Source organism: Neofelis nebulosa, chromosome 4, assembly GCF_028018385.1.
Source record: "Neofelis nebulosa isolate mNeoNeb1 chromosome 4, mNeoNeb1.pri, whole genome shotgun sequence".
Taxonomy (NCBI): domain Eukaryota; kingdom Metazoa; phylum Chordata; class Mammalia; order Carnivora; family Felidae; genus Neofelis; species Neofelis nebulosa.
This window is the reverse complement of record NC_080785.1, coordinates 129,269,243-129,283,555: the sequence shown is the minus strand read 5'-3', so window position 1 is coordinate 129,283,555 and position 14,313 is coordinate 129,269,243. Positions and strand designations below refer to the sequence as shown.

Sequence of the window (14,313 nt, the reverse complement as noted above, 5' to 3'; positions counted from 1 at the left end):
AATCACAGTATTTTTCTCCTATGGTTAAGAGTAGGAGAAACACCAAAATACTAACAGTGGTTATCTCTTGTTGGTGGGATTTCACCGTCACATAGTTTTCTGTACGTTCTATAAAAGGAAAATGCATTATTCTCACAAAGTAAGAAAAGTTTTTATCTTTACTATGGTTTTTTTTTAAGATTAAAGAAACCAAATATAGACACTCTGCTACCAAAAATAGGCCTCTGCAGTATAACCAGTTATTTTCATATAATGAAAATGAAACTCTTGGCTAGCACTACACTGGGAGGGAAAACTCCTTGGGTATATTGGGAAAAAAATCTTCAGGAGCATGTCTGGAAAGCTAGTAGACAATTTTTTTTTTTAATTAAGTACTATATATTCATGTAAATGTCCTATTCTTTCGCACAGTGTACGAGAGGTCTTTGTAAAATATAAGCATTATTACAATGGCTCAAAAATATCTTTCTTTTAAAAACTAAAATTTTCTTCCTTTACCATATAATAAACCCCCGCTGCCACCACAACCATCACAAGAAAATTTATGGTAAGCTCCAGAGTAACCACTCAATCAAAACAGAAACGTAGACAAAAAATAAATGATTTACCCTTCAGTGTATTTTGCCCCATCCCAGGCACAGCCAGCACCCGGGCCCAGAAGTGTGAACATGTAAACTGTCCTTCCTATCCCTCTTCCTGCCCAGGCTCTCTCCACTGCTCAGGGGGCCGCATCTTCCAGACTGATGTTAAAGTCAGGAGAGAAGTGGGCGGCTCCAAGCCTGTAGAGAATCCAGTCCAAGGCAAACACAGCTAGCTTCCTCAGCCGTTCTAAATGCAAATGCAAGGGAGGAGTAGACTAAAAACTTTACCTAAAACATGCTATGTAAGCTTTACCATAATGTCTTAAACCATGCACTCTCAGAAACCTGTGAATTTCATCAATGATCCCCGAAGCCAGGAACACCTGAGGGCCACACTGTTTGACAGCCTATGCAAGACAACACAAAACAGTCCCAAGGACATGGGAATGCTCTGCTTGGCCAGCTGCCAGATGGCCCAAGTGTGCACGGCAAGTGATTATGGCGTATGCTATATGCACATCACTAGGATTACACCGCAAGAAAAATGCTACAGGAGTGTTAAGACAGGGCTCCTAACCTCAAGAAGCCTGTAGGTACTCCCAGCAACCAGAACAGAACACCCAGGTAGCCACAAGGAGCCAGGGGCTGTGCATGGCCATTCTCTGGCTAATGTGTTTCAGTGGGTTTGGATTTAACACATTCTGCCTGATTGACGAGGGCTTTCCGAACCTCATGGCTGAACTGGAGAAGTTACTGAGATCTGGGTTCTTAAAAATTACAGTTTCACGCCAGCAACATACTGAACTTTGATTCCTCTTGGTTCTGATGCTATTTTATAAGTCAGGGGAATGGGACCCTCAAATGATAACCATGTTAATAAAAGATTAGGCTATGCCATTCAAGGAGGTCTTATTTATTTAGGATTATTTCTTTTTAAAATTTGTTTACACTTAAAAAGAATGAATTTAGGGGCACCTGGGTGGCTTAAAAAGAATGCATTTAGGGTGGCTTAGACAGTTAAGTGTCTGACTCTCGGTGTCAGCTCAGGTCATGATCTCGGGTTCATGGGTTTGAGTCCTGCATCAGGCTCTACAGGGATGGCATGGAGTTTACTCATGACTCTCTCTTTCTCTCTCTCTCTCTCTCTCCACCCTCCTCTCTGCTCCTGCCCTATTTGCTCTCCCTCTGTAAAAAATAAGCCTTAAAAAAAAACAGAATGAATTTAAATAAAAATATTTTTTAAAATAACAATACGGACAGAAGAACTGTGGAAACGTGCCACACCACAGTATCATCTTAGTTTTTCTTTGGGATCAATATTTACGCTCACAGAGAACACGCGAGCACACAGTTCACTGTCAAATCACAGTTAATATTTTTTGCCAAAGGCAGAAGCTGTGGCCCTGCCCTGCCCCCCATCCCTGCCTGACATGGTCTAATTAGTGCCATGAACCCTGGAACTTCTATCTCTGCGGGGGACAGAGCCTGCACCAAACAGTGCCTGCTCTCAAGGCAACCAACAATCTGAGAGTATTAACATGACTTTAACGCCAAAGGTTTAAAACCCTGTCTGTTAAAACCGTGAAACTTTTTTCCTTAAAATCTCAAGAGAAGAAAAACACTGTGCACAGTCCTTTTTAGGTGCCAACGGCTACATTGGGCAATTGATTTTGATTCTAACACAGGTCCTGTTTTTTTGGCTTTACTGATGACCCTGTTCAAGAGTTTAAGAAAGGGAGACTAAATAAGACAGGCTGACTCGGGTAGGGGCAGGTCAAAATTCAACCCTAAAGCTGGGTGCCCTTCCCTCACCCCGCCATGGGAATATAATCTAGGGAGCTTAATTTTTATAATCAGATTGAGAAACAGAGCATGCTGTAAGAAAACCTGTGCCACTGTATACATGGTAGAAGAAATGGGAAATCATGTAAACATATCTGCTCAATGGCATGACTGATACATTTTGCTCCATAACGGGAAATACCCAATCTACTCATTCAAGTTTATTTTTTTATAATGTTTTATTTACTTATTTTGAGAGAGGGAGAGATACAGAGCCAGGAGGGGAGGGGGAGAGAGAAAAGGAGACACAGAATCTCAAGCAGGCTCTGCACAGTCAGCGGAGAGCCCAATGCAGAGCTCGAACTCACAAACCGTGAGATCAAGACCTGAGCTGAAATCCAGAGCTGGACGCTTAACCGACTGAGTCACCCAGGCGCCCCTGAAAGGGGTTTAGATACAGCTTTGTAATGTCTGTTCCTCTTCTCACTGGATGGACTATGGCCTTTGGCAGATGGATCCCCTTGCATAACCATCAAATTAAGTGTATAGAGATGGAGGTTTTTAGAACAGGGATGTTTCTGTGTTAATACAGCCAAGGCTGACCCTCACTCATAGGCAGGAATACTGCATTAAGATTAAGAATCCTTAGTACAGAAAGTCCCTTGGCTCCAAGGGGACAGTGCTCATGTGCATGAAGTAGGTTTGGCACATTTGCAACTACTCGACTCTATCTGCTAAATCTAAACGATGTTGGTCAGAGAGCAACAGGGAGAGGAGCAGGAAAAGAGAAGGACAATCATGTAAACAGCTCCTCTGGGGAAACCATTTGAAAAGTAAGTGAATTCACCCATTAGCACACCATGTCCCACTATAGCATTCCAGATAATAAACTTCAGACAATGACTTTCTTACCTTGCCTGCAGTTAGGAACACTTTACTTCTAATGGATTATTGGATGCTTGGGGAAAAATGTGTAGTAGATTTCGTCGATACATGGGCTGGATAATGTTTTCTTTCCACATCTGCTAAAATGCTTTTGTGGAGCTGTTTTCAAGAAAAGTAGCAAATATTTTTGAAAGCTCTCCACGTTTCATGCAATAGCACTCACCCCTACTTTGGCAAACCCCACACCTTCTTCCCTCTTTAGAATTGCTCTGAGCACAGCAAGCTGTCTTTCTGTCCAGGGCTCCGATGGAATGAGTGTCCCTGCTCTGATTACTCAGCATTTCTAGAGAGGCTGCTGGACACACGAGTGAATGCTGGGCTGCAGGGAGCAAGGGCGTCCTGCACAATGGATGCTTTTCTTCTACTCACCAACGGAGATCCCTCAAGTGTATCCAACATGTAGGCACCTGAGAATGGAAGCTTTATAACTTAGCATCTCACATTACTAGTCCGTTCACCTCTCAGGACACGGCTATTATCAGAGAAATACTGGACTACTTCTGAGGAATCACACGTTTCACATGATCAACACAGGAAAGGGTGCTGCAGTTTGAACTTTGAACTGGCACATGTCTGGATTTTTCTGAGGCCAGGGTTTGGGAAATTTCAGCCTGAACTCATTAAGTCCTAGGTCTCCATTCCAGGACAAGCCAACCTAAAAGCCAACTCTTTCCTCATTTCTTTGTGCTATTTTAAATCATCACAGCTTGGTACCATTAATATGACAGAGAAAACCAAATCATCTTTTTTTGCTGGAAAAGCTGTCTTGCTGTTTTCTCGAAATACCCACATAAGCTTTACAAATTTCAAGAAGATCCATTCTGCTCACCAAACCCCACTGACAGCATCGTCAATTTTGGTCAGAAACATCTTCTGATCTGGGTGGATTTCAAATCTTTAAATCGGTACAGAAAAGCCTCAGTCTTCATGACATTCACATTCAGGAGTGAGTGGACTGCACATAGTAGGAACTAATGGGCACTTGATGAATTCATGTCACAGACACATACATAATAGTCATGAAAACTTCCTCACAATAGTCAGGGTCCAAACTAATAAAAAGCAATCTAAAGATGTAGGTTATGCAGAGAGTGTGTGAATACTGGACATTATGTTACAAGATGACCGTGGGGTGTGATTCGTAGAAAACACTGACCTGAGAAACGCCTGATGTTAGGTTTCATTAGACTGAAATTAGAAACGCTTTCCAGAGTTCTTTTGAAAAATTAAAGAAAAAAGGCCTCATTCCCTGCAAACTGCAGACGAAATAGGTCATTACTCAGACCTCACTTTGCTTTTGCTTTTGGAGAACCTTGTTACAAAATATGTGCCAGGCACCAAAACCTGTATTTACCACGGTCAGCCCCATTTAGGCTGGCCATTTATGCTCCCTAGCCTTTATTTAGTGCAACAGCATCTAAAATTTACAGAGCTTGAAGAGAGAGCACCCTAACATGGCTTTCTGCACTTTCTTCACTTCTTTTTCTTTTTAATTTCAAGAGAGAGTAAGAGAATACTTCACCAAAAAAGGTTCCAAGATCCATTTCTCAGCTGCTTCTCACCTTAAGGATGAAGTACATCTCCCAGTGTTACTGGCAACACACAACATCTCTAAGCTTAACTCTTTTCCTTGTAAATGAAAAACACATTTTCAGACTTTTTGGTGGTACTTATTTAACTATGGGCTGCCACTTGCCAAATTATATTTTCTATTTGAAAAAGGGTAGATGAGATAGATAAATCAAAAGGAATGTTAGGACAAAGGTGGGTAGACTTAGAGAAAGAACATGCCTCATATTATCACATTTAGGCAGCCTAAAACTTTGTATTAAAAAAAAAAGGAGGTGGGGAGCCTGGGTGGCTCAGTCGGTCAAGTGTCTGACTCTTGATTTCAGTTTGGGTCACGATCTCACAGTTCATAAGACTGAGCCCCATGTCAGGCTCTGTGCTGACAACACACAGTCTGGTTGGGATTCTCTCTCTCCCTCTCTGTTCTCCTCTGCTCACGTTTTCACTCTCAAAATAAAGAAACGTTAAAAAAAAATAATAAAAGTTAGCCATTCTTTGCATTTGACTGTGTTGACACTCTGGAGTCCAAAGTCTAACACTTATGGCTACCATTTTATGCAATTTCATTTATAAGCCAAGGGCCACTTGCCTACTGCAGGCTTTTCTGCAAATTTCTATGACAAATAACAGACTTTCAAATGCCGGAACTTTCCTCCAGTTTACAGCAGCATGGAAGAGTCTCAACAGAGACCACATGGCTCCCAGTGCCACAGATATTCACCATTTGTCCCTTTACAGAAGAGATTTACTGTTACCTGCTGTAAATTCTGTGAAGCATTATTATTATTCCAATTGTACACGAGAGGCTATTTCCTGATAGCCACTACCAACTGCTACTTCTACAACATCGAAGCTATCTAAATACAGAATTGTTATAGCAACAACACATATGATGCCATTTCTGGAGGCCCAGAAAGGGAAAGCAATGTACTAGAAGTAATAAAGCAAGAAGATACAGGAGCTGGTAAGTGATGCAATCTGCCTCCATGGCTCAAGCTCACAACCTGGTGTAGCCTCTCAGTCATTGGTGTTGCTGTAATTATGATCACCAACAGGCGCTATCTGGAACACATACCTTCTTCCCTGGGCTTCTGGGCTGCCATGAGAGCGGTTACTGGTTCAGAGGATGTGGCTCTGCAGTCTTTGATATTCCGCCCTCTTCCTGGCTCTGGGTCTTGCTTCCTGAGCTACGCCTTCTAGAGTCAAACCTGTTTAACTCTACATCCAAAATCTCAGAGCCAGGGCTGGCAATCCCAGCTGAATGACTTATAGCTGCCGACCTGAGCCTGACTTTTTTTTAAGTTTATTTATGTTTGAAAAAGAGAGAGAGAGACCAGGGGAGGGGCACAGAGAGAGAACAGGGGAGGGGGCAGACAGGAATAGAGAGAGAGAATCCCAAGCAGGCTCTGCACTGTCAACATACAGCCTGATGTGGGGCTTGATCCCACAAACCCAGTATCAAGAGTCAGATGCTTACTGACGGAGCTACCCAGGTGCCACCTGATGCTATCATTTCAAGTCTGTAAAATTTCGTTTCCCACCTGAGAGTTTTCTACGATCCTGAGACTCACCCATGCGCCTTGCAGGGCTGTGGCTATTGTCTCCCCGTGTGTCCATGTGGCCTAGTCTCACCTGTCACCTAAGCCAGCATCTGGGTCTCTTTGCAGCAGCAGCCATATGGCCTCAATTTGGGATGTGTGTCATGGGGAGCTAGGATCACAACCCCAGCCCCATCTGGATTCCATCAGCTTCTTCCAGCACCTGAACCAACTTGTCCCACCAGGGACTAAGTCTTTGAGGCTCCTTCTCTCCCCCTCTCTTCCACTGCAGGGCCGAGTTCAAGTTGCCACCTGATCGACACAGCAGCCCATGCCGGGGGTGACCCATCCCGTCCTATGGCTGCTCACTCTTCCAGGTCACACCTGATGCCAGTCAGGAACCTTCCTTCTCAGCATCACCACGACAACCTGTCACCCAGGGGTCTGAGATCAGCCCAATGTGGGCCGGAATCCTAAGCCTGCTGCTGGCCAGCTGTGCGAGATTGGGCAAGTCTAACGCCTCAACTCCCCTTTCCTTGGCTGTAAAAAGGGGAATACTAACATGACTGTGAGGTTGAAGCGATGATGCCAGCACAGGTCCTATGTGTGCCGCCTGGCACACAGTAAGTGCTCACTAAATGTCAGGGAGTGCTATTTCTTGATAGCCACTACCAACTGCTACTTTTACAAATCAAAGCTATCTAAGTACAGAACTGTTATAGCAACAACACGTATGATGCCATACAGGATTGTGTGTGCTGTGTGTTTTCTGGGGCCATAGGGAATGAAATACCCACTGAAAATCAACAGAAGTGAACAGATCACTTATTCTCCGTAGGCCCACGTTTCCTCTGAAAAGGAGAAAAGTTGGATGCGCCGAGAGTTCATGTTCCTGAATACTGTCTCTAAGAATAAAGCAGATAAACCTGTAGGCTGACTTCAACTTCCTCAATACCCTAGGAAGATAGGACAAATCTTACAGGTTCCCAAACGACCCTGCTTGTTAAAAACTTTATTTCCGGGGCGCCTGGGTGGCGCAGTCGGTTAAGCGTCCAACTTCAGCCAGGTCACGATCTCGCGGTCCGTGAGTTCGAGCCCCGCGTCAGGCTCTGGGCTGATGGCTCGGAGCCTGGAGCCTGTTTCCGATTCTGTGTCTCCCTCTCTCTCTGCCCCTCCCCCGTTCATGCTCTGTCTCTCTCTGCCCAAAAATAAATAAAAAACGTTGAAAAAAAAAATTAAAAAAAAAAAAAAACAAAACTTTATTTCCGATAAAAGGCGTTCCTGTTATAAAAACCAGGTTTGTCTTTATTGCTCAGGCCATTTTCTGAAGCTTATCCTGTGAGATAAGGATTTTTATGTCAAAGAAATAAGTGACAGCTGAGAAAAGTAAAAATAAACTCAGTACCTTTGTCAACTTCAGAAAGGTCCAACAATGGAAAGCCAAAAGGTTCAAAGTATTCACATAATTAGGGAAAAGGACAAGGTACCAGAAGCTTCAAATTTCCAGATGCTACATGATGACTGCTTGACAATTTTAAGTTACCTTCCAAATTTTCTGGGGTGACAGGAAGGAGGAGGGATGGTGTGTTGGGCAACTTTGCAGTGAGACTTACTCGAACATATTCCCTTTCCTGGTTTACACAAAATGACATCTCTTCTAATACAAGGACTGTAGAAAACCCCAACTGGGAAACAGTCATGCTCACTCACCAGATTGAGACTAAAATGTGATTTTATAATCTTACTGGAATATTCCCATGACCTGTGAGCACAGGATTCATTTCATAGAATACTGAACGACTGGCTTTATCACAAAACTACCAGAAGGCATAACTAAATCTATGTGAGAATTCCACACCGAAAGAACTCTCCCTTTGTTCCAATTTCATAAAATGCTCATTATCTGAGGGCAATAAATACATTTACGAAGGGGGCTTCCAGTCAGAGAAGCCTGGAATGGCAGTGACCATTTACTGCCCACCTTTCTCTTTCACACCTTTTCTTTGATGGGACAATCCAGAGTTAGTAACCCTCAGAGACCATGAATGAATCCCGTTGGGGCCAAGCCAATCACAGGAAAATTATGTCTTATAATGGAGTTGGGGTGTGACCCACTCTATTTAGCAACTCAATATAAAGGTACGGTCTGTTTCAGGACTTCTAGGAAAGCATCTTTGTCTTGTTGCTGTCTCTGGAGGCTGTCCAGATGTGATGTTAGGACCTGTGGCAGCCATCTTGTGACCATGAGGAGACCGAGCTGACATGCTAAGAATGACCAAGAAGAATGTAGCTTTTTGACAAGGTCACCGAACTACTCAGCTCACTGACCTTACAATCACTCAGTCCTTTTACCTAACACAACATGTTTAAGCTGTTTTGATTTACAAGTTCCATTATCTATTGCTCAGAACATCTCTACAGTAATAGAATTGGATCCATGGAAAAACGTTAGACAAAAACCTAGTTCTTCATTACGTGTGCCCTCCAAAGGGCATCCAGAAATGGGTTGCTCTTCCCCACCCCAAATGGCAAGATGTGAAAAGAACAAGTTTCAAGAGCCTGTTAGCTTGAACAGCATGGACACTGATCACTGAGGACACAACTGGCACAACTATGATGTGTGTAGATACTTCTACAACAAGGGCACAATGTCTTAAACATCCTCCTGTGTTGAATTCTGCAAACTGTGAAATGAGGATTTAGGAACAAGCCTTCTAAACTACATATGGAAATGATGTAAGAAGATAAAAAAGAAAAAAATCAGTGACTACGACATCCCTCAACAAACACCAGGTACGGTTGTTATTAAAAACCACAGGCCAAAATCATGGCCTGGGATTTCAAAGTTCTTAACAAATGCCTTAGGGGTTCAAAACAAAACTGATGATTAAAAATTTTTATCAATTGCACACAAATAGAACAAACACTGAAATTGCTTCTTATTCAAAGTCCATTTAATTACAAAAAAAGCCCCCCAAATTAGTCCTATTTATCTGGCAGACATAATTCAGAGAACTCTACATATATTAAGGTAAAAACCAGGTTAATTTATGGAAAAAAATTTTTAACAATGCTCGCACCTCAATCAACCTTCCTCCAGACTGCTTTCTGCCTTTTAAACATAAACTTTCAATGAAGTAGGCTTAATATCCAGCGTGGAGCCCGACACAAGGCTTGAACCTATGACCCTGAGATCAAGACCTGAACGGAGATCAAGGCTCAGGGGCTTGGGGTGCCCGGATGGCTCAGTGGGTTAAGTGTCCAACTTTGGCTCAGGTCATGTTCTCACGGCTTGTGAGTTTGAGCCCCACGTGAGGCTCAGTGCTGCCAGCCTAGAGCCTGGAGCCTACTTCGGATTCTCTATCTCCCCCTCCCTCTGCTCTCTCAAAAATAAACGTTAAAAAAAAATATATTTTTTAATGTCAGGTGCTTAACCAAAGGAACCACCCAGGTACCCCTGAAAGGCTTACACTTTTAAAACTTCAGCTACTACCTTCCTTGCTTAAACAGTAACAGAGGGCCTCAGGTGTGTCGGGCACTAGACGAGGGCAGCAGGTACAAAAACTGGGGCCTCTTTTCACGGAGTGCATGGTTTAAAGGTGGGGACAAAGTTACATAGTAAATACTAGTAAAAAGAAACACTAAAATAAATTTTATTTCAAGAAATAAAATTAAAACTTGGGGCTAATGCGGGATGCCTAGGTGGCTCAGTGGATTAAGTGTCTGACTTCGGCTCAGGTCATGTTCTCATAGCTCGTGACTTCGAGCCCCATGTCGGTCTCTTTGCTGACAGTTCAGAGCCCGGAGCCTGCTTCAGATTCTGGGTCTCCCCCTCTCTCTGCCCCTCCCCTGCTCTCTCTCTCAAAAATAAATAAACACTAAAATAAAAAACAAACTTGGGGCTAATGTTAATAAGGGAATAAGGAAGGGGCTAAAGGAAACGGGGTAAGGAAGGCAGTTTTACTTCCAATGGGAGAAGTAGTCAAGGTTTCTCGGACAGGTGACAGAACTGCTCTGATCCCAGTGAGACAAAGGCACCAACCAAGGGACCAGCTATGTGAAGCCGGGAGGCGACAAGAAATGGTAGCTGGCACCAAAGCCACAGACCACGCCAGCAGTCGTATCTGTAAAAAGATACAGATCCTCACTAACCTGCTCTTCTGCCTGGAGCTGGTTACGATGACAGAAAGTCCTCCCGTTTTTAAATTCAAGGTTAAAAGCCCTACAAATGGTAAAGTGCCCTTGTTATAAACCTTCCAAAAACCATGAGGCTTTAGGTGCTCCAAAAATAAACTTGCTGGTGTCTTATGTTTCATGCTGCATCTCTGAAGCAGTAAATTAAAACTACTTTTGACTTGAGACATTTTACAGCCTTTGAGCTACCTGGAGATCCACAGGGCTCTTCCCACATCGGAGCAGAGAATCACTCTTCCTGCAGAATTTTGGTAAATGCATGCCGGTGCCCTGATGACGGACACATTACACCACAGAACTACCCTCTAGTGACCCAAGTGAGAAAGGCCAATCAGCAGCGAGCTGAGGATTCCTGTGCCAGTCATCTGATGCACCAGCACGTGGCAGCAAATGTGGCCTGGAATCAGCTGGCAAAAAACCAAACCCTTTTTGCGGCATACCCTTTTCATAGCCCTGGCTCCTGATACGTGGTGTTTGCCATGCGATTTCTTAAAAATTAAATAACCAGCTACAGCACTAAGAGGAAATTGAAATCCTGTGACTGGAACAAGTGACAGGCACATTGATAAGCCTACAAGCGTTGTTTTGGACCCACCCAGAGCACTGTGCTGGAAATTGTCTCTATTTGATGAAGGTAAGCCAGCCGCCCAAGTTTGAAAAAAAAAAATTTTTTTTTTTTTACATTTATTTTTGAGGGGGGCGGGGTGGGGGCAGAAAGAGAGGGAGACACAGAATCCAAAACAGGCTCCAGGCTCTGAGCTGTCAGCACAGAGCCCGACGTGGGGCTCGAACCCACAAACTGTGAGATCATGACCTGATCTGAAGTCGGACCCTCAACCTGGGCGCCCCCAGACCCCTAGTTTTTAAAAGAGATTTTCTGGGCAGCAAGGGAAAGGCAATGGAAGTTAGGGAGCCCTGACAAAATTCCTATTTCGCTCCTGATCTATCAGGATGTACATGTCATTATCCCATTTCCAGATGAAAAAACTGAGGCCCTAAGAAGTCAGTGAACTTGCCCAAGGAATGTACTACGGCCAAAACGTTAATCAAATTCATGTGGTTCCAAATCACATGACCTTTTTCCTCATCACGTTGCCTCACCCCGTCAATTATGTTCAATTCTTCTTTATTCCTGGAGTCATCACAGGACACAAGATTTTAGAAGGTCCTTCCTCAAACTTTTAGTTCCTAGGGAAGAGGAAGCTGGAGAATGTTGCATGAAATGAAGACTTGAGTTTCACTCAAAATCACCTCAGGTGAACATCCCGAGACAAGCAGGTTAAGAATCTCTTCTGAGGAGGAGTGGAGGGAGGGGCCGCAGGCACACCTCATACCTATACAAAGGCACCTATTCCTGCGTCTTGGGGGGTCACATTCTTTCAAGCCTCTGATTTCTACTCTGACAATTCCTACTGCACCAAATACCTTTCTCTCCTTTACTCTGTACCAGCTCCTCCTCAGTGAAGTTCTCTGAGAAGAGAACCAGAACCACCATGCCACCACTGCACCCCAAAGCCCACAGTGCTCAGGGCTCCCGGGACATTCTAGCACGGTGGCAGTGTTCCCAGGCACCCTCTTCACTGCTCTGGGACTTCTCCAGGCAGTACCCAAGTTCAAGTCTCTTTCCTCTCCAGTACTTGGCATGTTGCCTTTGAGTTGCAAATTCAAACACATACCCACCAATCCTTCACCGGGTCCTGGGATAGAAACGGCAGCTGTCAAGATGAGGGACACTGGAGGGGTTCAGAGCAAGGGCTCTGGGTAATATGACATGTAGCTCCTATGTCCCCTTAGGAGGACATAAACATTGTGCCTTGGTCTCCTCATCACTAAATGGGGATGAGCGTCTTGCTGTTGTCAGGGTAACAGGCAGAGAAGGTTAGGAGATGCTGATACCTGAGGGTAGCTGGGAACATAATGGAGGCTATGTTAGCATTCGCTCACTTCCGATCCCCCTACCCTGCTTCATTTCCTTCCAGGCACTCACTGTCCAGCCAACACATTATATACTTGGTTTGGCTTATCGCTGGCTCTAACCTCCTAGGATAATAAGCTCATCAGTAAAGGAGGCTTGTTTACTTCTCTGGGGTGTAGTGGCACCTGAGGCAGTAACTGGTAAGCACAAGGCCTCAGGTATTTCTTGAATGAATGAATGCACGAACTAACAAGTGAACAAATGACTGAACTAACGAATACTGACTGGGCAACTCATAGAGCATACAGTCTAGAAGACACCTGAGGAGGGGTGGCGCCTGGGTGGCTCAGTCGGTTAAGCGTCTGACTTCAGCTCAGGTCCTGATCTTGCCGTTCCTGAGTTTGAGCCCACATCGGGCTCTGTGCTGACAGCTCAGAGCCTGGAGCCTGCTTCAGATTCTATGTCTCACTGTCTCTCTGCCCCTCCCCCACTCACACTCAGTCTCTCTCAAAAATAAACATTAAAAAAAATAGAAGACACTTGAGGAACATTAACAAAACTGAAGACCTTGCAATGGCATTTGATGTCAATAATTACAGGGGTATTCCATTTTTTGTGTTAGTCGCCAAATAAAAGCAGCACATCAAGAAAATTCCTGGACATGAATTTATTGTTCATATCGCACTAAGTGGCAAAGGAGTCCTCACTTCACACCCATACCTTACCTGTCCCCAGCCTCACCATTATTAATGCTGTGTGAACCCACACCCTCACCCAATGATGGAACTATGCTTTAGCAGAGCCCTTTAGAAAGGACTAAAGCCTCTGTAGGAAAATCTACCACTCCAGTTGGCCAGCTGCCTAGCTTCAGGTTTCCCCAAAGGCTAGTCTTTGACTGATGAGGGGTCAGGGCCTTCCTACCCACAAGGAAGCATGGTGGAGGAAAGTAGGAGCCTCAATGTGTCCAAGGGGCAATGGCATCATTTCCCCTGGGGACCAAGAATGGGGGAGGAGGAGGACCCCCACCTCCCAAATTCCTCTCTGGACTCATGCCTTTCAAAATGTTCCTCAAAAATTTCTTACAGTGCTTACTTTGTTCTCACCCTTAGCGTGCTGCAAATGAGTGTTCTTCCTGTTTTTTCTGATCTACCTAGTTGTAGGCAATGTCAAGAAAACTTGTGCAGGAAGTAAAACCAAGATAAAGGTCCTGAGTTTTAGGATCACCATAGTTACCTGTTCAACTTGCATGAAAACCCTAAATCAAAAAACATCATTTGACTCCATTCAATGTATGGACTGAGTTTTTAGAAACTCTGTCTAAAAACTTGTATTTTTATAAAAGCTTTCCTCATAATTGAATTACAACGTTTCACCTCACACCATGCATACCCACAATCTTGGTTCTACTGCAAACATTCTATATCATTTATAAATGCTCCGGAGCACTTCTTTTCCTATTTTTTAAAAAAGGTCTTTGCATTCCTTTCTTCTCAATATCCAGTGGTGAGAAAAGTGATTTATCACCTGCCATGGTCCGCTACTCAGTATTCCCACCATAAACCCTGGCTTTGTGACAAAACCCTTATCTTCAAACAGAGATAGCATCCACCATTACTGCTTTCTGTATCAGCGTCCTTTTATTTAAGAATGACTCTCTTCGTTATAAATCCTTAAGCATATTAGTTGAAGACACATTCACAGCAAATGCCTTCAGTGAGGGGCAATCCAGCTCAAACCACATTCTCACTTCTAAGCAAGGGCAAAATCCCTAAGTAAACACGTTCCACAG

At 43.9% G+C, this 14,313-nt stretch overlaps 1 protein-coding gene across 2 annotated transcripts in view; it reads right to left on the bottom strand.

The window, feature by feature from the left end:
* The window catches only part of PDZRN3 (PDZ domain containing ring finger 3), a 240,068-nt gene that overhangs the window by 171,844 nt on the left and 53,911 nt on the right, over positions 1-14,313 (bottom strand). The window contains exon 1 of one of the 2 annotated variants that reach the window (XM_058726210.1): positions 10,799-10,924. The exons of the other annotated variant lie outside the window; for it this stretch is intronic. Within the exon in view, the coding sequence (XP_058582193.1) occupies positions 10,799-10,870 (72 nt within the window). The 5' untranslated portion in view covers positions 10,871-10,924. Of the gene's footprint in view, positions 1-10,798; positions 10,925-14,313 lie in introns of those variants that run through there. 2 annotated transcript variants of the gene reach the window in all.